This window comes from Chelonia mydas, chromosome 13, assembly GCF_015237465.2.
Source record: "Chelonia mydas isolate rCheMyd1 chromosome 13, rCheMyd1.pri.v2, whole genome shotgun sequence".
Classification (NCBI taxonomy): Eukaryota; Metazoa; Chordata; order Testudines; family Cheloniidae; genus Chelonia; species Chelonia mydas.
In genome coordinates, this window is record NC_051253.2 from 24,576,079 (window position 1) to 24,603,248 (window position 27,170).

At 49.7% G+C, this 27,170-nt stretch overlaps 1 protein-coding gene across 2 annotated transcripts in view; it reads right to left on the reverse strand.

The window, feature by feature from the left end:
- Positions 1-2,561: 2,561 nt before the first annotated feature.
- MYBL2 (MYB proto-oncogene like 2) overlaps positions 2,562-27,170 on the reverse strand; it is a 39,882-nt gene continuing 15,273 nt past the window's right edge. For both annotated transcript variants that reach the window (XM_037916019.2, XM_007057173.4), the window contains exons 4-14: positions 25,677-25,769; positions 23,648-23,868; positions 23,344-23,500; positions 22,158-22,430; positions 19,502-19,876; positions 15,037-15,176; positions 13,407-13,506; positions 12,058-12,171; positions 10,580-10,696; positions 8,526-8,681; positions 2,562-2,882 (exon numbers count right to left, since the gene is read on the reverse strand). In XM_037916019.2, the coding sequence (XP_037771947.1) occupies positions 2,754-2,882; positions 8,526-8,681; positions 10,580-10,696; positions 12,058-12,171; positions 13,407-13,506; positions 15,037-15,176; positions 19,502-19,876; positions 22,158-22,430; positions 23,344-23,500; positions 23,648-23,868; positions 25,677-25,769 (1,875 nt within the window). In that variant the 3' untranslated portion in view covers positions 2,562-2,753. The remainder of the gene's footprint in view (positions 2,883-8,525; positions 8,682-10,579; positions 10,697-12,057; positions 12,172-13,406; positions 13,507-15,036; positions 15,177-19,501; positions 19,877-22,157; positions 22,431-23,343; positions 23,501-23,647; positions 23,869-25,676; positions 25,770-27,170) is intronic.

The following is a 27,170-nucleotide window of genomic DNA, read 5'->3' on the forward strand; positions in this document are numbered from 1 at the left end:
GAGAATATTAATTAATACATTCTCACACCCGACCTCTTGTTCTAGTGTCAAGGGTTTAGGACTGTTACTGGAAAGATAGGCCAGGTCTGACTCAGTCTACATCACCTTGTACTTCCTATGGTATTTATTTTTAGGTGTGCGGTAAAGGCTGGCTACTCCAGCACAGCATGATTTGCTAAGTTACTGAGGTTCTGTGGATTAAAGTATAGCTGTGTTGTGCATTAGCCCACACAGCGCTGGTCATACAGAGATTTTGAGCATCTTCCATAAATAAGTCTGACCAGGATTCAGAGTTACAGTGATTGTCAACTCATGTTTGGGCCAAAATTTAGATCAGGGATGGGTATAAGTTATTTCCCTTCCTGCACCTATCCTAGGGGTGGAGGGGGGTTGCACTGCTTTAACTGCCTTGGTATAGTTACAGCATAGACAAGGCTGAAGAGAAAATTCACATTCTCCCTTGCCACCTTATCTTTTCAAGTGCATGGGTGGTGAGGGGCCCTGAACTGGTTAGCCTTAGACACTAACGTCTTCTACTTATTGACAGGACAGATACAGTAAAAGTGGTGACACACAGAAGCTTTCCTACACCCCGCAGCAAAGTCAAAACTGTACCATGGCACACGACACTAGGCCAGGGTAAATGAAGTGACCATCCAGAATCACAAGTTCAGGAGTGAGACAGAACTCCTCTCTCCATTGCAAGTGGCCAACGCTGGATGCTCAAGACCAATAACACACCTCGTTGTGTCATACTATACCATGGAGGGGGAGTGGGTGGGTGTCTGGCCATTTCTTCCTGCCCAACACAGCAACCAGTTTATAAACAGAAGCTGGAGGGCTGAAGATCTTTGTAAATGTGACCCGTAATCGCAGATGCTGTTTTCATGCCTGTGGCAAATTTTGTACTAAACACACAATGCTCTGGGCATGGATGTATCTATATTATTTCACAGGTCACTGGGGCATTTTGCACAGCCACTAATAAAATAGAGGGCTTTCTCCAGAAGCTCATGCACCTACTGCAGACAAAGCATTTTCTCAGCAATTAAGTCTCCATGCCTGTGATGCAGGAAGCGATCATCCCCCTTTATGCAGCTAGGGAAACTGAGGCAGAGAGGTCCACCAATTTGCCTACAAATCACACCAGACTATTGTGGGTTCTGTTCTCAACTGTGCAAGATTTCCTGCCTCTTCATCCTGCAGCTTAACACAAAGCTATCCTCCCACTCCCCCCTCCACAAGCGATACCCTGACCTCATCTTCTGCAAGTGAGATATCACCATTGAGTTAAATCACTGGGGCCCTGATTCAGCAAAGCAATTAAGCCTGCATTTATGTTCCATTGAAGTCAATGAGCCTTAAGAATTAGCTTAACTGCTTTGCTGAATCAGGGCCCCAGTGAGTATTTGGTGAGTCTGCGGACACCATTCGCTGCCCACCGTAGCATGGTTGTTTCTAGATCTTGGTGCTGCAGCGTTCGGGCTGCAAACGCAGAAAGCCCATGGCCACAGTGTATACCAGTTAACCAGAAACCTTAAGCAAAAGCAGTTCTCAGCATGAGAGGCCCAAGCTGCTGGATGGTGGAGGAAAGCAATCCCGACTGTCTCTGCTGGAGATGGGGCTGATCTATCCGCTGCACAGGAGCCGGGCTGGTGGAACACCAAAGCATAGAACCTCATGCAGTCCCTTGGGCTGCTGGCGTTTAAGGCCCCATCCTTCTCCAGTTTAACTGATCTCTTCCCTTCTAGTTTGTTCCCATTCACTCACTCTCTCTCTCTCTCTAGAGAATCAAGGCACTCTCCGCTTGTTCACAACAGGAGAAATGCTGGAACTAACCCCCTGCTCTGCTTGAGTCAGACAATCCTGCTAGTGGCTAGACCACTGTTAGGCAGCGCTGCCTTCCCTGGAAAGGCATAAGCGCTCAAATCCAATACAGCATGTGGATCCACAGAGCTTTGGACCAGGTCTCAATAAAGTGGCGAAGTCAGGCTGATGAAGCCTGACAGGAAACAGATTTATTAAAATATATAAAAGGAGAGGGCATTTCCCAGGGGAAGAGGTTCTGGCCAGCCCCCTCCTATATCATGTATGTATCACACATCTGGGCAAATGATTCTCCTAGGGTCAGACAGGAAGAAAGCTGCTAGTTCAAAATTATAATCAAACCATCCTGAAGGACATGCCGCCTCCAACATCCTTTCTTCTGCTGACCTCTATCACCCCCATCACCTGTGATGATGGAGAACACTCTCATCCAAGGAAAGCCAGGAGATGCAAGGTGAAATGTGCAAGGACCTTACACATTGCTCCCAAGAAGCCAGAGCAGAATCTAACTCAGTCTATTTTCTGCACAGCAACATCTCCACCTAGATTAGGTAAATGCCTCATGTCCATTTCATAGGCATGGCAGAAAGGGGTGGTGTGTGGATGGCTTATTTCTACCTTCGGAGAAGAATACGAGGAGGGGGTATCTTTCTTCGGGGGGGGGAGGGCTATTTTCCTAGCCCTCCCACCCCCAGATGAAGTTTTCCACAAACAATTCCAAAACTTACATCCCATTTATCATCCAGTATTTAGCACAATTTATTAAAATAGGGATCTACCAGGGAACAGAGTTCAGAGAAGGAAAAATAAACAGTGTCTTTGCGAAAGAGAATTCTTCTGTGTGTTCTTTTCCCCCTCTACTTAAAAACAAACAAACAAACAAACAAACAAACAAAAACGTAAAGCAGAGAAAAACCAACAATCCTTCATGATAAGATCAATGTCCTTGACGTGTGGCTCTGTTTTAACGTGCCTAAGATCTGGCGAGCTTTCTCTTGCATGAAGAGCTGGTCTCGGGTTCCACCGCAAGCCACTACTTTCCATGCACTGGACATCTAGCGCAAATGGGGGAGGAGAGAGAGAGATTTTAAAATATGCTGATAGATTAAGATTTGGATGGCTATGGATACCTGTAAAATACCTCTGAACAAGAACCCAGCCCTTCAAAGTATGCCACCCAAAGCTAACTGACTTAGCCTTACAACCCCCCAGGGGTAAAGGAATCAATATTATAATCCCCACTTGATTGAGAGGGAGCAGACATAATAGTCAGAAGCCTGATTCCAAAGGGTCCGAGGAGCTGAGCTCCCATGGGAGCAGTGCTGCTCTGCGCCTCGGAAGGAGCCAGGTTCAGTGACTGGCCCCAGATCACAGAGCAAGTTGGGAGCACAGTGGAGATCAGAACGCAGCGACACCTGTGTTCCAGTCCCAGGCACAGCCCAATAGCCCTCAGTAAAAGATTAGAGGATAGGGAAGTCGTGCCAGGGGAAGTCGTGCCACTTGCATCGCCCAAGTACACCAGGGGTCGATTCTCCAGGGAGCTTGAACTTTGCTCAGCGCAGGACCCAAGGAGGAGAAGGGGAATGGGGCTTCACATCACCTTCGCACATCCCCTACTCTTGGGCCATCCAAAGGCTGCAGCACATGTTAGAGGAGTCGGAGGGCTGCCCTAACTTGGGTTCAGCTGCCTATAGCCTCAGGGGGCTGTTGCAACATCCAGAAACAGGCAGAGTGCAGAGATGTCAGTTGTGCCCCTTACACAGATGTCTGCCAGTGAGTGGCATGCAGCTAATATGTTTGCTCTGTGCCACACAGGGACTTCCCCTCTAGACCACAGGAATTCCCTGGTAGCTGAGCCATAAGCTTCACAGCCCCTTTGCACTGGAAAAACCAACAGAGAATCAGGCCCCACGAGGACTGCATTTGTTAAGAGCAAAGCAGCCACTGCAGCACCAACAGCTGCGGCTCAGCTGTCGGTGCATTTATGTGGGGCTAATTTAGTTCCCGCAAGCCATTTTACTTAATTTCCTAATCAAATTATCTCTTACTGTTAGCGACTCCAAGGAGAGCACTAAAGTAACCCCGAAGAGCCCAATATTGCAGATGTCATCTTTCTCTTTGGGATTCTACAGACGGGATTTCACAATACGCACACAATCTTGATCTAGTTCAGGATCGCAGGGGCTCACTCCTCCCTCCAGCCCTCCCATGCTTTCAAGACATTTTATTCCTTTCTGCACCTTCAAAGCTTTAGCCAGAAGTTATTTATGCAGCTCTGTCAGTGGCGAGAGCAATGCGCTCCCACGCCACACTGGGAGAAGTGGTTTATAAAACGGACAAATTAACTGCAAATGGGGGTTTATTGGGTGGGGGGGGGGGGGTTTGCTTTGCTGCGATTAAGGAGTGTTCATTCATCACAAGATAAAGCTTTTACAACAGACAGATCTAATCCAACTACAAACATCTCAGAAGAAAGTTATCCCTTCTGGCTGACATCTAGCTGGAGACAAAGAATCAGAGGTAAGAAGCAGGGTTGAGAAGTTAATCACTTGTACTTGCGCTTCTGGGAGCTTTCAGCGGATCTCAAAGCACCTTAAACACCATTGTACAGACGGGAGAGGTTCAGTCACTTGCCCCAAGACCGACAGTGGCAGAATCATGACCTGAACCCAGAAGCCCTGGCTCCCGTTGCTAGATAATGCCAAGCAGGGGCTGGTAAAGGTTTGCCAGGTTGTCTAATGAAACATGTCCAGGGATAGAAGTAAGCAGTCTTCAGAGAGATGCCATCTAACGGGCACCCTCCAGAAAGGGGTAAATTGTTTAGAACTGATGTCAGCCAAATGTGTAGCCATTAACAGTCCCTCCAAAGCTGGCTAAGCACTGGCAGAAAAGGGAAAGGGGAGCAAGCAAAGGTCTTTAAATTACCCCTTGCTCGCGGTTAGCTAGACAAGAGCCCAGTCGCCTCTGCAACCTGGGAATGTATTTGGTCACTCTGGCTGTGCCTATGCTAGCAGCTTCTCACCATTGCACCTCCAACTGCGGGAGCCTTCATGCATCTTAAGTCACTGAGTTAAGCCCTGCTCAGAACGGGTCTAGATGACACTTCGACTAGAAGCCCTTTGGGGCAGGGATCCTCTTTTAGTTCTGTGTCTGTACAGCGCCTGGGCACAGTGGGGGCCTGGGTCCAGAACGGAGGCTCCTGGGTGCCACAGGAACACAAATAATGGAGGTCTGCTGTTGCTACCACTGGTGGGCCTGCAGAAGTTGGAGTACAATGGTGGTAAAATTAAGTAAATTGCTGGCATAGGCAAGACCTCTGCTTCTCTCTCTTGCTAAGAGCTGGGGCAAGATTCCAGTGCCCCCTTGGAAATGTGGTGCAGAGCATCAGAAAGTGATCTGCAGCAGAGATCAGACAGAGGAATTTCACCCTGAATTCCTGCACCTCCATCACACTACACTGGGGTACCTGCTTGCCTAGCATCGTCCAGGTGGGCATCACCGATGAAGAGCAGACATTTTGTGCCTACGTTTATTTTCAAATAAAGTTTCATAAAGAGAAAATGAAGCATGGAAACAGCGAACAACTTGGACTGTCTAAGCAGCAAGAGTCTGGCTGGCTGCCAGCTTGCCTCCACCACCAGCCGAGCACAGGAATAATTCCCACTCGGCTACTTCCCCTCACCTGGGACTGTTTCCACCTCCCACAAAGCACAAGGGTCACCCCCTTGGCCCCACAACCTACTGCACAGCTCAGTCCACCCATGCCAGCACATGGCTCAGCTCCTCTCCCTCCCCCACCCTGGAATAGTTAGCTAATACCTAGGGTCCTACCAAATTCATGGCCAGGAAAAACACGTCATGGACTGTGAAATCTGGTCTCCCCCTATGAAATTTGGTCTCATGTGTGCCTTTACCCTATACTACACAGATTTCATGGGGGAGACCTGCATTTCTCAAATTGGGGGTCCTGACCCAAAAGGGAGTTGCGGGGGGGGGAGGGGGGTCACAAGGTTATTTTGCAGGGGTCACGGTATTGACACCCATACTTCTGCGCTGCCTTCAGAGCTGGGCGGCCGGAAAGCGGCGGCTGTTGGCTGGGCACCCAGCTCTGAAGGCAGCGCAGAAGTAAGCGAGCAATCCCATACCAGGCCACCCTTACTTCTGCCCTGCTGCTGCCGGCGGCTCTGCCTTCAGAGCTGGGCTCCCAGCCCGCAGCCACCGCTCTCCAGCCGCCCCGCTCTGAAGGCAGCGCCGCCACCAGCAGCCGTGCAGAAGTAAGAGTAGCAGTACTGCAAACTCTCCTACAATAACCTTGCGGGCCCCCCCAACAACTCCTTTTTGTGTCAGGACCCCTACAATTACATCACCGTGAAATTTCAGACTTAAATAGCTGAAATCATGAAATTTACGATTTTTTAAATCTTATGACCGTGAAATTGACCAAAATGGACTGTGAATTTGGTAGGCCCTACAAACACCCATTTGGAAAGCCCCTATCACGCTGCTGGTGCTATGGAAACAATGTATGCTTAAAACTTCCTGAAGAGAGAACAGAACCCAGGACTCTTCCCTCAGGGCTTGCCTCCCACAAGCCACGTGCAGGCGGGAGGTGGGGGGACAGGGCAGGCTATGCTAACTGCTGCAGTGCTGCTATCACAGTACTGCCATGCGGCCAGTTCCATGCATAGAGTTCCCTCCTAAAGTTTTCTGGTGTGGGACTCTCACTCACGAGCAGCACAGTTGCTAAAGCATCTCCTGCTATTCCCCGTACACTCACAGATCACTCGGAATTAAACCAAATATCTTTTAGAGATCACTAGAGGGCTGATATTTAAGCCTGCAGTTAGAACAGCCCATAATGTTCCCAACGAATGAACCTCCACACTGCAATAGATGGATGGTCCATCTAATCTGATATCTTGGCTCTGACAGAGGCCAATGGCTGTTTGCAGGAAGGTGGGAACTCTCTAGAGTGTACCTTGCTGTGCAAGACCAGCCGGTGGTGGGGAAGTTACCTTTCCCAGCCAGTGTTCAGTTTAGCACACAGATCAAGAGCTCTTGCTACGTGATGTGAAGTGCATCTCCCATGGCTATGGGCCTAATCCGTTTCTGAAACTCACTAAGCCATTTGCCTCAGTCTATCCTGAGTCTCACACTGGAGAGAAATATCTGGGCCATAGATACAGGAAAATCCAGTTCCTGCAGAGGTGTCAGTAGCAGCTCCAGGGTTAGGAGAGCACTGAGTTTTGCACTTCAAAAGCAGGACATGGCTGTGTCTTGGAAAACAGAACAAAAGCCTTCATGGAAATGGGGGTGCAGGGGGAAGCGAACTGCCCAGAAAATCAGTGCCAGAACCAGGAGCAGGAGCAGATTGCAGGATTCCAGATTGCTAATGCCCACATCTAACCCACTATAGCACAGCATCCCCCTTGCTGCCCCAGGCAAGGTACTTTGGCTGAATTCTTTAAGTAGTATCCATTGATTTTTGGTGCAAGGCTGAGATGCCCTGGGCCTGATGGTGAGAGATGTTGAGCTGATAGCGTTTTGATGTGTACTTTGCAGTACGTTGGTTTCCTAGGACTTTTTTCCCCCTTCCTTTCCTTGATCCCCCTTAGCACCACATCTCCCAGCCACACACATCCCCACCTACCATCAAACATCCCCATGCCCCACTAGACAGGGCAGCCGGTCAGCGCATGAAAGCCAGGGCCTAGAGACTTTCAAGGGAGTGTGACCAAACTTGCATCTTCCCAACAGCCTTGTTTTACTCCATCATTATGTAATAATCTTCTACTGCTGCAATTCTCCTCTGGCGCAGACCTGCAGGGTCCCCAGCCTGGAAGCCCCAAGGGGACCACCAGCATAAGTAAGGGGCTGATTAGCCAGTTTGTACTCCCTATGTCGGTCTTCAAAGGCCAGAACCGGATCATGAATAGAGCTGGTTGGAAAACAGATTTTCCAACCCGTAACAACTTTAGAGATTTTGAAAAAAACAACCACCCCAATAAATCCTGACTTGGGGCGAAAAGCCAAACTTCCAAAGATTTCAGGAAATGGAATTCTGGATTTTTGCTCGTTTCAGGTCAATCCAAATATTTTGTTTCAGTTTTGACTCTTGTGAACTCCCCTTCCCAGCCCTGAGATCCAGAGTAAGATCTGGGAATGACTGCTCTGAGTGGCTGAATTTGAATATGGTAACAAGGAGGTAGAGAGTATCTTGGTTTAGAGGGAAGAATAGTGCTCCCTTTAGCTCCAAGTCCCAGCAGATGGCACTGCACAGCAATGCAAGCTAACTTTCCTCCCACAGGCCAGGTGGGGTCTCTGTTCCTATCCCCTACCCTCCCAGGGGAAGAAAGGGTATGCCTAGACTGCACAGCATGGCCATGGCTGGCCAAGGTTGTCTACACTGAAGTTTTATAGCCCCGCAGCTTGACCCCTGTGAGCCTGAGTCAGTGACCCAGGCTCGGAGACTCATTGCTGCGGGTTTTTTAATTGTAGTACAGAGACAGTGACCAAGGCAAAGCTCAGCATACAAAGCCTGGGCGGTGAGTGGCACTAGCATTCTGAGCTGTTGTGTGGCTCTCCAGGGACAGTGCTCTCTCCTGACTCAAGCTACCATCTCCCTTTCACCAGTACAGGAGAGACAGGGTTTCTGCAACCTCCAAGCCTTTTGGGTGGATGGCAGTGCTGGTATTTACCGGAGTGGGTGGTCTGAATTGGCTTGGGATCTTCCTGGAGGATGAAGTCTTCTCAGTCTTCACGTGCACCTGCACAAACCCCCTATTGAGCAAACCGCTGTCGTCCTTGCTGCTTGAGGAGGAAAGGTTTAGAGACCTCGAGAGGAAACTCACAGGCTGCAGGAAAAAAAAAAAAAACCATATGCACCGAGTTAATTTGCTCCCTTACACTGGAAAATGCCACTTAACTAGATCCATTAACTTGTATTCCTGTATTCTCCTGTCCATACATTTAAACTGCATCAGAAACAGCACGTTAGGATGCTAGCAAGGTTCTACATGCAGGGAAGTAATCAGAGCGTCACCAAGCGATTACTTCACGTCTGGGCTACTTTTTCTGGACCTGACGCAGAGCTCCATGCAGCTTGAAAGCTTGTCCCTTCCACCAGCAGAAGTTGGTCTATTAAAACAGGGGTTCTCAAACGGTTTTTTGCTGAGACCCCTTCTGAAAATATTTCGGGTTGTGACGACACCTCCACCCCCAATACCAGGCCACCCCTACTTCTGTGCTGCTACTGGTAGTAGGCGCTTCTTTCAGAGCTGGGTGCCTGGCCAGCAGCCGCCACTCTCGAGACCCCCCCTACAATAGCCCTTTGGGTCGGGAATGTTGCATTAAAAGAAATTCCCTTGTCCATCTTGTCTCTGTACAAGGGTATGCCTATATTGCACCTGGGAGAGAGCAGCCCAGCTCCATAGACTTGGACAGTGGGGCTTGGCTGGCATGCTAAAACATCTGTGTAGACAGGGCTTTGACATTGTGGTTTGGGCTCTAAAGCCTCCCTGTCCCAGGCTTCAGAATCTGAGCGCCAGCTCAAGCCCCAACTATTTTTAATGCGCTTGCGGTGAGCCCCCCTACTGCAAGGCTGTGGCCCGAGGCTGGGAGGCTAGTTCCCAGATGTAACACAGACAGACCCTAAGGCCTAGCGAGCGGAAATCTTTCCATTACGTGCACTTAACAAATTCAGTTAAAGTCTGTGTGTAGATTTAGAAACTCCCCTGCTCTTTGTGCCATCCAAACATAGCAGTACTGGGCTAGCACATGGGAGCCAGAAAATGAAACCGGCTAATCTACTTTCACTGTTCAAGCCAAGCGCAGTGAGAATAGCATTAACAGCGTGAGTTCCATTTATCATTCTCCCTGTTATAACAGTCCGCAGGTTGTTCGCTGTGTGCGCTATACTGTTGTGTTTTTAAAATACATGGGCCAAATTCATCCTTGCTGCAACTCCACTGAAGTTCATGGCGTTACACCAGGGGCTGAACGTGGATGTAAATCTGTATCTTGGCAAACCTATTTCCCTTTAACAAGCTCCATAATCAAACGTTGATCATTGCATCAAACTTAATGGGGCACAAGAACACCAAAATGAATAAGAACTTTATAAGTCTAATAAAATACACTAAAGAGCCACACGTCTGACAGGAGCTCTCACCAAAATACTCCAGTTATTTTATATCTGATCCTGTGAATAACCAACACAGAATGGGCTCATTTCGGTGCGTTTCGTTGTGTGCTGCATTTAGTGTTCCAGATATTCAGTTCTTCAGAGAGGAGAGGTTTACAATGGGATCAGAAAGCACAATGCATAAAACATTAAGTTAAGGCCACTCCTCCTCCATTACATTCAGCACCATGTGCATGACCTAGCATAGAGGCAGGAAGTGGACAGCCGGGTTTAAGTTGCACCATCCATTTGGGTGGAGAAAAGAGGAAAGGGGAGGCAGTTTTCCAAGCAGGTCCTTCCCTCTTATCGTCACGTTTATCTCACTAAATATTTGTTTCACTGGCACACCTAAAGCCCCAGTTAATCCAGTAAAATTAATCAGATTTCATAGCTATCCTTGGACATTTCTGATTGTTCCTGTGTTTCAGAGATGTCTGCAGGGGAATCCAACTCATAGCCAGCCTTAAGTCTTCCTCTACATTCACACAGACACGTCTTATCATGCAAGCACACGTCTCACAGCATCTGTGTCCAGCCCTCCCTCCCTACCCTCATCTGAGCATCCCTGACCTGTGCTCTTTTGAAGCAGATGGACCTGGGCATGGTGGACACAGTCAGCTTCACATCCTCATCCACAATGTCCAAGGCGAGAGACTTCCTGACCTTCTTGATGGGACTCCTGTGCAGCTGGGAAACACAAGAGAAGCAAAGCAAGCAACCGTAAGCGCTAGACTGCAGGGGAGACAGAGCAATAGCAATGGGGAAAGTGGGGCTCGGTGAGCATTTTCTAGTTCCGTAGAGAGAGGGAAGGGTCACCATTACACAACTGTTTGGGCGTGAGGGGCTGGGGACCACGGAGGCTCAGTGGCATTAAAACATTTCCTGTGAATGTCACTGTGGCGGAAGAGACCAGAGACTCACAACCCCTAGAGCCTGAACACCTGCCTTTACAGAGCAGGGAGAAACTCCCCAGCTCCACCCAACCATGGGGCCTCCGGCCTATTCCAGGGGGGCCACCTCTAGAGTGCTGAGTGGGGAGCTCCTTCCCTTTGTCCCATCCACTGCTTGGCCTCTCTGCCAAGAGGGTGGGGTGGCTCATGGGGGGACAGCTCATGGTGGGGCTGCCTGTCCACGGAGACCCACCAGCGCGTTTCATGTAGGCCAGCCCTTTTACAGCAACACCTTTAGGGCTACACTGGGACAGAAACCCAAAAGGAAAAGGCCCCATGTCCCACTACCAGCCCCATCTAATCCGCCTGGAGGCAGATGGTTTGAATGAACAAATCTCTCTCTTTTGAGGGTATTTTAAACAGTCAAACCAATTGTCCCAGATGCAGAGTACAGATCCGGAGACGTAGGGCTTGCCGTTAGCTGTGAGCAAGCTGGGGCACCTGTGCCGTGTGGGTGGCAGAAAGTCAAATCACATCTGGCATTGACAGACAGTGTAAATAACGGGTTGGGTCTCTACTGTGACCATCACAGCCCAAGTGAGCGCACCCGCTCTGCCACGGCTTTTATTGGTATGATTTCTAGCATGGAGAACAACTGACTTAAAAACAGAAATCCTGGCAAGTCTAGGAAGGGAAGGCCAGCAGAACAGGACCGGCCAAGACGGAATTTGCCCAGGAGGCCTGGGCTAATGTTCCAAGCCCTGGGAGAAGTGCCTGAGGATCTTTATTCCCCCAGTGCTCAGAACCCCCGTTCTAAGTCTGAGCTGAGAGATGACAACTCCAGAACACATTGTGCCCAGCATTATGCTGGGGCATTGGGTCAGAATGGGTTAGGCCACAATCCAGAAGCACTTTAAGCGTGCGAGTAGCCCACTGACTCCAGCAGGACTGTTCATGTGCTAAAAGTTAAGCATGTGCTCAAGTGCTCTGCAGAATCAGGCCCTTAGCGGGAAGGGTGCCAGCAACTAAATCACCAACTTCCCTGTAGCACCTGGGCTTTCCTCCGACTCTCCCACCCCGTACTGCCCTGGCCTGACCCTGCACGAGGAACCAGGCAGGATCACAGCAGGGGCAGCAGCTGTAAGATGAGACACTCACTCCTTGTTTCCTTTTCTGTTTGTCTGGCTTCACATCATCCTCTATGATCAACTCGATGCCAGCTTCACTCCGGAGCACTTCCTTCAAGTCTTCTTCCAGGTGAGGGGTCTGCGGCTGGGGTGAAGGACATATGGGGGAGGAACATAGCACAGGGTTTACAGTGCAGGCTACAGTTACATGTCTGGATTTACGGTGCAGGTGAACCTGTGCTAATGCTGCAATTATATCGTCAGTGGAGACGTCCCCCCACTGCAACTCAGTCTGCAGGGCCGTTGTTCATTTCTTAGTGTGAATGACACAAGAGCTCAGCCAGCCCGGCCTCTGCACAGGCCCTTGATGCAGCGAGGATACAGGACCCTACAGCAGAAGCTTCAGGAGAGCAAGTGCATCAAGAATCTCCTATAATTGTTCGGCAGGCAAGGGGTGCCATGCCCACAGCCTGACTTCCCAGCTGGTCTACACAGCATCGCTGGTTATTCTGGAATAGCACCAGGTCTCCACTCGATGGGGAGTCCCAAACAACTGCTAAACTCAGAAGAGAAAACCCATTGGGTTGGTTTCTTTTTAGGCTCACAAAGGAACCGAAAGCTGCAGCATGAACACAGGGGATTTATAGGTTTCAGAGTAGAAGCCGTGTTAGTCTGTATTCGCAAAAGGAAAAGGAGGACTTGTGGCACCTTAGAGACTAACAAATTTATTTGAGCATAAGCTTTCGTAAGCTACAGCTCACTTCATCAGATGCATTCAGTGGGAAATGGCCCACCTTGATTATCACTACAAAAGGTTTCCCCCTAAACCCCGCCCCCCAGCTCTCCTGCTGGTAATAGCTCACCTTATGTGGTCACTTTTGTTACAGTGTGTATGGTAACACCCATTGTTTCATGTTCTCTATGTACATAAATCTCCCCACTGTATTTTCCAATGAATGCATCCGATGAAGTGAGCTGTAGCTCACGAAAGCTTATGCTCAAATAAATTGGTTAGTCTCTAAGGTGCCACAAGTCCTCCTTTTCTTTTTAGGGGATTTATAAAATACCTCAGTCCAAGTGGTCACTTATGGGAGCATATTCACCATACCATTTTAGGACAGTGTTCCCCACAGCCCCCCATCTCAGCCAAAGAATGTGCCAACACCCAAGCACCCTGGTAACATTAACAATGCGAACAGAAATGCACAAAGATTGGCTGATGGGCCCTTTCGCACCACATATCCGAAGGCCTTTTCACTGGCAGATCATGCCAGAATATTCAAGGGTGAAGATGAGATTTTTGTCTTCGGGGGCTACAGGAGCACAGATAGCAGCAGTCGACAATTCTAGGCAGGGCACGCATGTTGGTTAAATACACACCAGTGGCCTCATGGCGCCGTACTTTTCCAGGGCGTTCTTAAAAGGCGTGGGTGTGTGGGGCGTGTTGTCCGCTACGTATTTCTGATCTGGGGTGACAAACCTGCCAGCAGAGAGAGAGAGAGAAGGTCAGGAGCAGAGCACGGCACGCAGGTGTCCCCCAAGCATTCCCCCCACAAGAGAGGAAGCATGCTCTGGCCCTCCAGCCCCAGGGCTGCACTGCCTCGCCTTCCGAGAGCACATGCATTCCAGAAACACCCTGACACTTCAGACACAGGAATTGGGGTCTTACATCACAATAACAAGGATGGCGTGAACCTCTCTGGCTGGGTGTGCTGCAGGGGCTAAAGAGCAGTGGAATAGCAGACATGCCTTCTGGCAGCACCACCCAAGCGGATCTGACAGAGCCAGACGTTATTCAGTTATATCTCCACCAGATCACCTGGCAAATCACTCTTCAGTCACCAAGGTGGGTGAAACACAGATCCCCACCCACAGCCCTTCCCTCTCCCACCCACCCATCTCACTCTGTTCTTGAGCACACAACAATGCACGTTGCTGCAGGAAAGGCTCTGGCTCAGACAAGGCTATGTAATGCAGGCAAGGCCCTGTCTACATGGGGGAAATTGACCAGCACAGCTATTTGGCCATAATTAAGCTATTCAGGAATAACTGCCCCGTGTGGATGCTCTTCTGGAATAAAAGTGATTTTATTGTGGCACGATTACTCTGCTTTGTGAGTGAAGTGATTATTCTGGGATAAAGTGACTTTTAATCTGGAATTGAGTATCCATATGGGAGAGTTATTGTGGAACAACTATGCACATCAGTTTCCTTGGGTGGACAAGGCTTAAGAAGAAAGCATTCTCCACGAACTCTGTCAGGCAGGGGATACACCTGTAGACAACACACAGTGGAGAAGAGTTACAGGGGTCCAGAAAGCCCTGTTAGCAGCCAGGTCCACAGTCCAGCAACATTCCCCAGTAAGACACGTGCCCAGAAGCAAAAGTTCCAACCTCGCATAGACAGAGCAGGTTCTGCCAGGCATTCTAACACCAGGACTGGGCACGCAGTCTAATCCACCAGCATTCCTTCCCCACAGCTGAGTGGCTCTGGAGAAGGTGTGAAATATTTCCCTGCCTTTGAAGATGAAGGGCAGAATATAACCATAGAAATGGTTCCAACCTCACCATTCCAACTGAATGCCCTTCTGGTCAGTGCGAGCAAGAGACACACCCAGCAGCATTCAGAAGAAACTGCTTTGGAGAGAGGCACTTCATCACCATGAGCAGATCCCATTGCTTAATTGATGAGACTTTCCCCTTCCAGATCCAGCCTCTACAAATGTGCCTTGCTCACTTTAAATATTCTAGCCCACTTTATAGTCGGACACCTTCATTCCAGAAGGTTCGGCCCACAATTCACTATTAAAATATGTTACAATACAGCAGCCCTCCAGAAAAACAGAATACACTTGTGGAACTCGAAAACTAGATGAAGCCCACTATTTGCATCCCCCCTTTCCTTCCCGTAGGGGTGCCACAGCTACTGGACACCACTCCTGAAGACAGTTCAGCCTCCCTGCTATGTGATGCAAGCTGGGATGAGGCTGGGAGAGTGGGGTATGACTTACGCTGAGTTTTTCTGATGCAGCGGGGTCTTGTCCCTGTGCAGCGGGGTGGTCACTATCACCTTCTGACTGCACACGGGAGTGGAGGTCAGGGACGGGTTCTCCAACTCCAGTGTATCCTGTTTGGTCCAGAAGTTTAAGAACTGCCAAGTGAGGGAAAGAAACAAACAGAGAACACTCTTCACATCCTGAGAAATTCAAGGCTGTCACTGGCCATTAGCTTAAGCTAGTTTTACTGAATTTGAAAGAGGATCGCTCACACTGACTGATTACATGTATTTTTGCTACCAATAAGGCAAACAATATTCCCTCCACAGATCAGGAGATCCGGACTTTGCCCTGATCCATATACGGTTTTTGAACCAGAATAACTATGTGAGTTCAGGGTGTGATTTTTTTTTTAAACCTAGTATGGACGTAGTTATAACCAGTATAAAGGTGCCTTATACCAGTGCAGCTTATTTCTCTTTGCTTCTGGGGATAGATACGCCAATATAAGTGTACCAGTACAGCTGCATCCACGCATGTATCGCTTTGACTATACTGATGTCATTCAAGCTGTATGTGTGTATTTAGCAAGGCTCCAGTGGGTGTATCTTCACCACAGGAAAACGAGTGTTGGCTAACATGAGTTATCACAAGGTAAGTCCTAGTGAAGACAAAGCAGTTTGTAGTTTTCACATGAGTTAGCAGGTCAAGTAGAGCCTGCGCTGCCCCATAGTCTAACTCAGCCTGTTAACTCATGTTAAAACCACACACTGCCTCCTCTTCATGATGCTTTTACCCCATGCTCATAATTCGTATTAAGAGATTGCCTTTATTCCTTGGGAACATAAGGCCAGCGAGGAAAACGCCTTCCAGGTGCCCCCCACACTCTTACCCCACTCGGGGCAAGAGTTATTTTTGTTACATTCATCGCAGGAGACCGGCCTTGCGGTTGGAGGAAGAGCCCGGGAGTCGGGAGATCAGCTTTCTGTCTCAGCTTTGCCGCAGATTCACTGTGAGACAGCAGCTCGTGATCTCTGTGCCCGTGAAAATGGGTGATACCGAACTACCTCCCAGGAGTGCTCTGAGGTTACCGGCTCTAACACTGCCAAGGTACGATACAGAGAGGAGGAGACCGAACCCATCAGCGGCCATCAGAGGGGAGAGATCATGAGCCATTCTGCACCAAAATCCACATAAGCTAAAAGGAGTAACTGGCTGTTATCCTTTATGCTGGTCACAGACCAGAGGGAGGCATGATCACACACAAGGTGTGCATGGGGAGGTTAAACATGGAAGGTGTGGTAGTGCCTGAAGGCCAATTGTCCCCTGCATTCCTCTTTAAAACTCTCCTTTGCTGTGACACCTACAACACACACAAAAAAAAAAAAAAAAACCCCAACCTGACAATACTTAGGCAGCTGGTGTGCTGAGACCACTGCTTGCCATGCTGCCCAGTACTGTCTCAGGCCTGGTCTACTCTACAGCATCAGGTCAGCACAAGGCAGCTTACATCAGCCTAGCTATGGAAGTGTCTACGCTCAAATTTCACTCCCACTGATGTAACTGCCCAGCTACACTGAACTCCACATCCACAAGCGGCGCAGAGTCAAGGTCGATGTAGTTAGGTCAACGCAGTGTTAGTGTAGACACTGCATTCCTTATGTTGACTGTTACTGGCTTTCAGGAACCATCCCACAATGCCCCACACTGACAGTACAATGGACACTCCTGGGCAGGACGTGCACCACCGACACAGGTAGCAAAGCGTAGACACGCACAAGCAATGTAATTACTGCAGCAGCTGGATGCCAACATACGTCAGGTCAACTTAATTTTGTAGTACAGACCTGGCCTCATTGTTTCCCGGTACTCCCCCATCTCTCTGTCTCCATCTGTTGTCTCTCGTCTTATATGTAGACTGCATGATCTGTGGGGCAGGGACTGTCTTGTTGTTCAGTGTCCGTACAGCACCTAGCACCACGGGGCCCCGCTCTATGACTGGGGCTCCTCAGTGTTATGATAACAAACAATAATACAATTGTACTAAGTCCTGTAGGAACACAGCATAAGCAACAGTCCTTGCCCCAACGAACTCACAGCCTAAGGGAATGTCTTCACTGCAAAATTAACTCAGGGGTTTGCATCACAGAAGTGTAGACTTCAGGTCCTGGCCTTGAACTCATGGCTCATGCTGGCCTCACAGCAGAGGTCCACCAGGAGCATGGGTCAGCCTCTGGCCAGCTGGCAGCATGCTGGGAAGACCTGGCCACAGTCTCTCCTGTTCAAGTGCTGTGGACACGCAGTAGAAATATGGAAGTGTTGCAGGTACAGCAAGCCACGAGCAAATGTACAGTTCAGACACCACACCAGGCTGTATGAACTGGAAGGTGACCTCTGGTTCACAAGCAGGGAGTAGGTAACACAGCCCAGGGAACTGTGGGAAGGCACTGGAGTACACACTGCTGAGCGTCTGTGTTAGCAGCACGAGTGCTGGCAGAACTCAGGGTCAGCTAGAATGGGTAAAAGGGGACCACACTCGAGAAAGCGTGTGGGCAGGAGTCAGAGTAGGGCCAACATTGGAGTAAGAACCTGAGTTAGGACTTGTCCTTGCTGCACACAGCATTCTCCTTACCGCAGCATCTGGTGAGGAGGAGAGGGCTTGGATTACAACACCTGCCCAAAGCGTTTGCTCCTAAACCTGGCTGGGTGACAAGTACATGGACTGAACAGAAACAGCTTCTTCGAGGGCTTCTGCCCTCAGGGTACCCCCCTCCCCATTGGGAGGAGACACACTGCATACACCACAATGATGCTGTGCGGGTGGTGCCGGCTGCCCAGCAATAGGCCATGCAGCTTCTAAGCGGGGGCGGGGAGGGGTAATTCTCATCCGCAGTTTAACTGTGGGTGAAGAGCTGGATGTGTGTGCCTCCACCTACCTAACTGCAGCCACATGCTGTGCCCCTCATACAGGGAGGCTGGGCTTCAGTTTAGCTGAACGTGGACCCCATTATTCACGTGCCCCATCTCCCACAGCATGTCTAATGGCCACAAGTGGCCAGAGAACCCCAGTTCTGTGGCTCAGCAGCAGAAAGACAGGTACCCTACACAAATTGCAGTGAGACTGGCCGCACCCTCTGGGGGCTGGTCCGAGCCTGTGGAACGAACTCCCCCCAAAACTAAGGATCATCTCAAACCTCTCCATTTCCCGCTCGATGGGCATTTCTTTGACCTTACCTTCTCTAACAAAAAGCAACAGATATATTTAGATTAAAAAAACCACACAGCCTACCAAAGCAAGACACTCCTCTGCACACGCTTCTCCCTCTGGGGAGAGGATGAGAGAACAAACATGTGCCAGATGTCTAGTCACGTAACCTAATGGACTCCTGGAAGGTGCTCAGATACTACTGCGATGAGCAGAGAACAGAATTCCACCACCATCCTACAAACTGGCAGTACCCATTCAAGGCAAGTGGCATGATAAATATTAAGCAAACAGAGCTGATCAGTGTCGACTGCATTATGGCCAATAAATAAAGTACCAGCACAGACCCTCTAATTCATGCACAGTGTCCCAAGCAGACAGCAACAGAATGAACTTTGCCCGTGTCATAAATATTAAAGGAAGGATAACCATCTTTCTGTATACAGTGCTATAAAATCCCTCCTGGCCAGAGGCAACATCCTGTCACCTGTAAAGGGTTTAACAAGCTCAGCTAACCTGGCTGGCACCTGACCCAAAGGACCAATAAGGGGACAAGATATTTTCAAATCTTGCGGGGGGGGGGGGGGGGGAGAGGGGGGATTGTTTGTGCTCTTTGTTTACGTGGTTGTTCTCTCTTGGGACTGAGAGACGCCAGACAGAAATCCATCTTCTCCAACGCATCCTAATCCAAGTCTCCAATATTGTAACCAGTATAGGTAAGCCAGGCAAGACGGATTAGTTTATCTTTTGTTTTATGTGAATTTTCCCTGTGTTAAGAGGGACTGTTTTCTGTAACTTTAAGGTTTTGCCCAGAGGGGGATCCTCTGTGTTTTGAATCTGAATACCCTGTAAAGTATTTTCCATCCTGATTTTACAGAGGTGATTCCTTTACCTTTTCTTTAATTAAAATTCTTTTTTTTAGAACCTGATTGATTTTTCATTGTTCTTAAGATCCAAGGGTTTGGGTCTGTGTTCACCTATGCAAATTGGTGAGGATTTTTATCAAGCCTTCCCCAGTAAGGGGGTGTAGGGCTTGGGGGGATATTTGGGGAAAGACGTCTCCAAGTGGGCTTTTTCCCTGCTCTTTGTGTAAGATGCTTGGTGGTGGCAGCATACTGTTCAAGGCCAAGGCAAAGTTTGTACCTAGGGGAAGTTTTTAACCTAAGCTGGTAAGAACAAGCTTAGGGGGTCTTTCATGCAGGTCCCCACATCTGAACCCTAGAGTTCAGAGCGGGGAAGAAACCCTGACAGCCTGATTCCCATCTAGCTACATACCTGGGAGGGGGAGAAGGGCAGCGTCTTGACTGGGGTGCTCTTGGGCGTCATGCTGTTACAGGAGTCTATGAAGGAATAGCTGGTGTTCTCCGTGACGGGCGAGAGGGAGATCTTCCTCTTCTTCTGCCTCTTGAGCACCGAAGGCGGTGTGCCAGAGCTCACCTCTGAGCGGGGGGAAATGGGGATCAGCTCGCCCTTGCTGCTTTTGCTCAGGTCTGAAATAGTGTGGCCATCCAGGCGATACTCCGTCACGTGGGGTACAGGAGCTGGGGGCTTGCTGGGGGCTTGCCTGACCGGGCTGTTGCTGCTGCTGTCGCCAGCAGCTGGATCCTCGGGCAAGTCGAAGTGAGTCAGGTCACACCACCCATCTGGGTCCTACCAGACAAGAGAGACGGTTAGAAATGGCCAAGAACGAGCAGCGTCCTGAGCCGCCACAGGACACAACCTCACAGACCAGTGCAAAGGCAGGGCCTAGCAAAGGGCTCCAATGACCCTCAAAGGCTGAACATTTGGTCTATAAAAGACGTGGGGCCCAAGTCTGTCTTCCACACCCTATGCAGTTCTTTGCACCAGTGCAAATCAATACGGTAGCATTTTACATCCACTTTGCACTGCACAACACAACTGCACAAAGAGAATGGAGAATCTAACCCTTGTAGTTCCCAGGGCCCGCACTGCACCCTCTGTTGCCTGCAGGGACATTTCATTTACATGCTACATAAGGCCAGGGCTACACTACAAACTTCTGCTGGCAGAGGTCTGTCAGCCAGGGCACGAGGAGGCATGATCCCTGACCAACACAGCTGGGCCAGTGTAGTCACAGTTACACTGGAAAAGCTGTTTTTTTGCCCAGATAGCTTGTTTCACTCAGGAGCATGGGAGGTATAAGCTAAACTGATATCAGCTGCGTTCACACGAGGAGCGCTTTGCTGGTATTCCTACACTAGTAAAGCGCTCCTCCTGTAGACATTGGCCCTTCTGAAGGCAGTGGCATCCTGCAATACATTTTAAGATCAGCAAGGCCAAGAAACTCAAAACTTAATTCAAATGAATCCCCCACAACAGACTTCAGTTTGGGGCTGCATTTAGCGTTCATGACAGTAACAGACTTAGCAGCACTAGAGACTAGGGGTACGTCTACACTATAGAGACTATACTGGCATAACTACACCAGTATAACCCCATAGCCTAGACCAGTGGTCCCCAAACTTTTTACCTCGTGCCCCCCAGCCCCGTCGTGCCCCCCACCCCGTGGAGCTGAGTGGGAGCGAGGCCACAGCACGGGGGGGAGGGGAGGGGCGGGGTGAAAAACATGGACAGGGTTACGGGGGCGGAGGCTGGAGCCATACCTGGGGATGAGGGCGAGAGCGGATCTTTCGCCAGGGTCGGCAACCGGAGCCCCAGGTGCGGAGCTGGGTGGCACTCCCTCCCCGCCCCCCGTGGGGGCTGGCCCCAGCCCCACCTTCCTGAAGGCTCTTCTGCGTCCCCCTCTGGTGTAGGCACAGTCTACGCAGACAGAAGGGGTTTTCCCATCGGTGTAGGAACACCATCTCCCAGAACAACGGTAGCTACGCCAACAGGGGCATTCATCTGCTGACAACGCTGAGTCGAGACTGGTTAGGGGCTGGCAGCTATGTCAACCAAACTTTTAAGTGTACAGCATGCCTAGGAAAATGCAGACAGTTTCTCTACAAGGCTGAGATTTTCAAAGCTGTGTAAGAGAACTGGAAGCCCAATTCCCATTCAATGTAATGGGAAGTGGACTCCCAAACTCCGCAGGCACTTGGACAGTCTCAGCCCAAGCTTCTTCCACAAAGTTCAGTCAACACCCCTCTCTTCTGCCTCGCTTCCCGCCTGCTACTTCAGTCCTGGTCCCCACACAGCGTTGCCAATGGAAAGGACAGTCCTGATTCAGTCCTTCACTTCTTGCCCCACATCTGCTTGGATCCAAATGGGGCCATGTTCCCCCCAGTCTAACATCCTTCATGAATAGGAAGGTCAGTCGGAGAAGCTAGTTGCCTGGAAACCTGAATAGGGTCCATTTTAAACAAGATGGCCAAGTCCCATTGATATTTTTAACCTAACTCCTCAGTGACATGCTCTGAGCAGCGGCTGTGAGGCAGGCTGGCCAGGGCTAGCCAGTCAATCACATCCCTATGGGAAGGTTTATGCCAATAGTTCTCAAACTTTTGTACTGCTGACCCCTTTCACATAGGAAAGGGTGCAGCCTCTCCTATAAATTTTTTTATATATTTAACATCATTATAAATGCTGGAGGCAAAGCGGGGTTTGGGGTGGAGACTGACAGCTCGCGAGCCCCCATGCAATGCCCTCGTGACCCCCTGAGGTGTCCCAACCCCCAGTTTGAGAACCCCTACTTTAAGCTTTTGCTGTGTAACTGGCTCCAGGTTGAAACAAACTGAGGACTAGATTGGGACTTGGGTTGCAGCCTTGAGCATTCCAGGATTGAAAGCAGGTAGTGAGAACCCACAACAAATTGCCAGAGAGCCCAAGCCTGGAGTCTTTAATCACACAAGCAGCCCTTCTGAAACCAACGCATCGACAAGGATCGCTTGGAGGCTGCGGGACTGGGCCACACCATTTGCCTCCCTCTCAGAGGTGTATATTAGGAGACAAGACATCGCTCCCCTCTTACCGATTCCATCATGTCCAGAGCTTCCGTAAAGGCCGGTCCCGAAGTCAGGCTCAAGTAGTTGGCAGTGTCAGCTGCCCATTTGTATGGAAAGGTGCCGTCCGGCAATGCGTCTTCAGGTGCCACGTCCTTTGGGGCCCCCTCGGCATTGTCCTCTGCCAGTGTTGCAGCTGCTTGCTCAGAGGGCAGCTCCTGGAAGCCAGCTGCTTCCTCCTCACTGGCTTCTTCCTCCTTTATTTCCAAGGTATCAGCAGGCCAGTTAGCATGTAGGTTTTTCTTTGAAAACACAAAAGCCATATATCAAAAGAACGCTAAGGTTGCAAAATCAAGCTCTCAAGGGTTAGGGAGAGCCAGGACTGAGGTCCCCCGTGCAACTTTAGTTCAGCCCCCTTGTGCGTATGCATTGTGCTGGAGTCTTGTTAGCATCATATGGAAAATCTGTGGCAGAGCCAGAAATATAACCCAGCTCCCTGGGCCCCAGTTCAGTGTCTCAACCACAACAGAATTATCCTTGTTCTTCTTACAGTCCTCTTCACCAAATGGAGGAGTCTTGTAAAACAATCAGTATGTGATCATGTAATTAAAGACTGTGCCACACCGTGTACACACACACACACACACACAGAATAACTGAATTAAGGTTACACAGGCACCCTTACGTCAGGCATTTCTTAACTTTAGAGAGCATGACTTAATGTTCTTTTAATGTAAATTTTTGTATGTAATTTCTTAGGTTTAAAAAACAAAAACAAAAAAACAATACCACCACCACCACCCCCCCTCTACCCACACAAACATATATCATTAGCAGGGTTTGTACCCAGGATCTTCAGATCCACATCACAGACCTCTCCCACTTGAGCTCAGAGAACCAGTCTGTTATCCTCTCTATGGACCAGCACTAAAGGACGGAACATGCATTGCACCAGTGGCTTACACAACTACTTTCTAGACAGGAGAAGAGTTTTGGAATCAGGATTCTTGAGTTCTATTCCTGGCTGACAGCGTGGCAAGCTAGTGGGTACAGACAGCACAGCCAGGAACATAGCTTTGGCACATTCATTCTGAAGGGCAACATGGCTGTGGATTAATGTCTCTGATCTGCATTAACAGAACAATGCACACCTCACCATCAACCAAAATGCAAGATCTTCCACTGCAAGATTTTATCAGTCAGCTGGTGCTGTACCTGGTTCCCGGCACTCTGGACACTTTGGCTTTCTTCGCCCTCCACTTCCACCAACAAGTACAGGGACTCAGAGTCTTTTGTTTCACTGAGGAAACCTCCTGTGTCCACTTTCCGTTTGATGGTGGAGTTCCAGTGGTTCTTCACAGCATTGTCAGTCCTGGAGAGAAAAGCCACAGTCAATGTGCATTTTAGAGGTGATGGCTCCTGATGAAATTAAGAATCCATATTCTCAGCATCCCTCAGATACACATATTTCAACAGCATATCTGACTCTTAAGGTATTAGCATCAGGCAAGGGCCCTACCTCCCAGGCAGCAGCTTGGCAATCTCAGCCCAGCGATTCCCCAGAACTTTGTGAGCCTCAAAAATGATTCGGTCCTCCTCCTCCGTCCATGAGGACTTCTTCACCTCAGGGTTCAGGTGGTTGTGCCAGCGTTCCCGGCACTGCTTCCCCAGCCTGCCTTTCAGGTACTTTGCTATCAGTGTCCATTGCTTTGTGCCGAATTTTTTAACCAATTCAATTACCTTTAAACAAAAGGAAAATGAAGTGAATGAATGGGTATCAGGTGCACTCGTTTTCAGGTTTGCTTTTTCCACCGTCAGTGTCTCTACAGGGACCCGTGGATGCCACAGTGAGAAGAGTTCTGTCTAGAGGAGAGTCTGCATGAACCCATCACTCAGACCCGGGGGCATGAGTCTCCTTTACTCTGCTCACACCAGTGCCACGTGTGTGTAAAATGCTGCCATTCTGTACTGGCATAAGTTACTATGCCAGGGGCAAGGAAGAACTCTTCACGGTACAAATGTGGGTGATAGATTTTAAACCATGTGCCCATTTCTGATCAGGTGACAAGCTGTCACATGTCCTGAGGCTCCTCCTTCCATCTGTACCATGGGGAACGTGACTGCACTGACAAACTCCGTCCTCTTCCTAGTTTTCTCCCTGGTCCAGCAAGACTATATCCGCAGCATGTGAATCACGTGAGCATATTTAAAACTCTGCACCCAGCTATAGTGCCAGCGTGGGCAGTCTGAGCTCTAATCACAATTAAATTACGTTAACTAAAACAAACCAACGTAGACACCCATGCTAGCCCCAAGTGACCATGCAATCTTGTTTTTCACATCTTCATTCCACCCTGCCCTGTGTTACATCTGTCTGTTGTTTTGATCCTCCCTTGATCCTCTATGCACTTTGGGGCAAGGAATCAGTCTTTATTGGCTCTGTGAAGTGCTTGCAAGCTGAGAGCACTATATTTTTATAGATAGAGAGAGAGAGAGAGTAATAACGTAGGCTACTCTCTGTATTTCTCCCCAGAGACCCACTTGGCTGATTAAGAAGCAGGACTGATGGGCTCCCAAATGAATCCCCATCCCATCCAGCCTTCCTTGGCTGACAGATTGTTGGCAGATTTTTATTTTTATAATGCCAAGCAAGGAGCTTTATAGACATCAGATGACCAAGTCCCTGCCCCAAATCGCTTACAATCTCGTATAGACAGGCAACACACCTTGCACAAGCAGTCACAACTCCCACAGAGTTGCTGGGGCAGAGATCAGCTGCAACGTAAAAGGGGGTGGAAGAACATGAGGAAGCAGGTATACATGGTGAAGCAGCTTCATTTACCCAGTCTGGCAGAGACAACAGCGGAAGGAGACAAAGGGAACGTCCTGGTAAGTGAAGACGGCGGAGTCTAGGACACACAAAGGGGCACAGACAAAGAGGGAAGGAGAGATGCTGACAGAAATGGAGTAGTGGAGGGCCCCAGCAGTGATGAGGAGGAGTCGTAATGCAATGTAATGTGAAGGGACCTGGTCACAGATGCAGGAAAGGCAGCAGATTTTCACAGTGACATGCAGGACACAGCGTACAGGCAAGCACCAGGGTGCACAGAAAGGAGGAAACAGCAGGAAGCAGCGTGAGGTGAGAAAGGCACAGACAAGGGGTTAGCAGGGGAGTTGGACAGGAAAGGGTAGATCAGAAGATACCGAGGCAGAAAAAATGACATGAGGTAGCAACTGTCAAAAACGTCCTTTCCTCCCACTGCTAGCCCCCAAGTTCACACCTTGCTGGATCATTGCTCAAGCAGTGTTGTATGGGGAGATAAGCGGTCTTTCAGATGAGCAAATCTCAGGGCATTTAGAGCTTTACAGGTCAAAAAACAATGCCTTATTATGCAGCTCAAAAGCAGTTAACTGAGTGCACAGAAGGGTATCAAGTGCTGCTTTTTTGGGCTACATGTAAAAGGACTTCCAGACTGAAAATCCAGCACCTTTCGTGTCCTCCACACAGAGCAACGAACCCACTGACCGTGACGCTGCCACCAAGTTACCTTCTGATCCTCTTCCTTGGTCCAAGGCCCTTTAACCAAGTCTGGATTCAACACCCTCAGCCACCGGTACTGGCACTGCTGATCGGTGCGGTTCTATGCCAGGGAATTAAGAGCCATGAGTTAGAACAGAGGCCACAACGACAAGAGCAACACAGAGCAACTGAGGGAAACCTTCCATATTGGGCTGGCCGTTTTATTTTCAAAAGATAACCAGGCTAGGAGTGGACAGCTCAGGAGAGGGCCAGGAAGGGGACCCTGCCACGATTCACCTCACATCAGTGGTCAAGGGTGGTGATGATGTGACGGCGGAGATTGTGAGAAATGAGATTGGCAAGTTCTCAGCCCTGTTCCCAATGGAGGTGTCCACACCACACACACACACTGGCCCCCTTGTGAGCCAGGTCAGTAGAGATGGGCCCTAGAGACCAAACTCCTCTCTCAACCCTACAGCCGGTCCCTGCTGATCCTGGAGCACACTGGCAAATGCATGGGCAGGGGAATCCTGCTCTGGCACTGCTGTCCTTGTCAGGTGGATAAACAGAAGACTCCAGTCTCTGGAGCAGGGGTTCTCAAACTTTTTTTTTGCTGGGACTTCCTTTGAAAATATTTCAGGCTGTGACACCAGCCCCTCTGCCCCGCTCCACCAACCATGACACCTTTACTTCTGCACTGCCGCCAGCAGCAGTGCAGCCTTCAGAGCTGGGAGCCCGGCCAGCAGTTGCGACCCCTCTACAATAGTCTTGCGACCCCCTTTTGGGTTGGGCCCCCCAGTTTGAGAAACCCTGCTAGAGCCACCAGCCAGCTTTGAAATCCCACAAACGCAGCCTCACTCACTGCCTCTGCCATGCTGGGGCATGGAACAAGTTTACAAACAACCCCCTGCAGAAAGAGATTCTGTCCAAACGTGTCAACTGCGTCCTTAGCATCAACCCTTCAGAGCTTGCTCTTCCAGTTCCCAGAGCTTCAGCCATATGCTCCCAGCTCCTCTCTCTCCAGCTCACACTGCTCCACTGGAGCTCCCATCCTATGTCACGTTGGCGACTGGAAGCTACTCCGACAGCTACTAGTCACAGATGATGCCCATGGAAGTAGTCCCCTCCTAGCTTAGCACTTCCCATTCTTGGAGGGTGAAACAGACCAGTCTTTGTGGGCAAGAGTCAGAGGAGACAAGCAGTGGGGAGAGGAAAGTTGCTTGAGCCCAGATCCACCCTCCCCACAACCCATCTTGTAGAGGACTCTGCCCGCTGCAGGTAAGGAGGTTGTCTAAGGAGGTTGTCTACCAGCCAACCTCCTTCCCTTCCGGCCTGTGGTGCCCCACAGTATAGCTGCTGCTATGCACAAGGCTGCTGGCTCAGCCTGCCATCCCAAGCTTCTCTGCCCAGCCAAAGAGTGCTAAGGGACCTCCTCACCAATGCTGTCCTCCATGTGGCCACCTGACACATTCAGACTGGAAATAAAGTGTACATTTTTAACAGTGAGAGCGAATAACTTTTG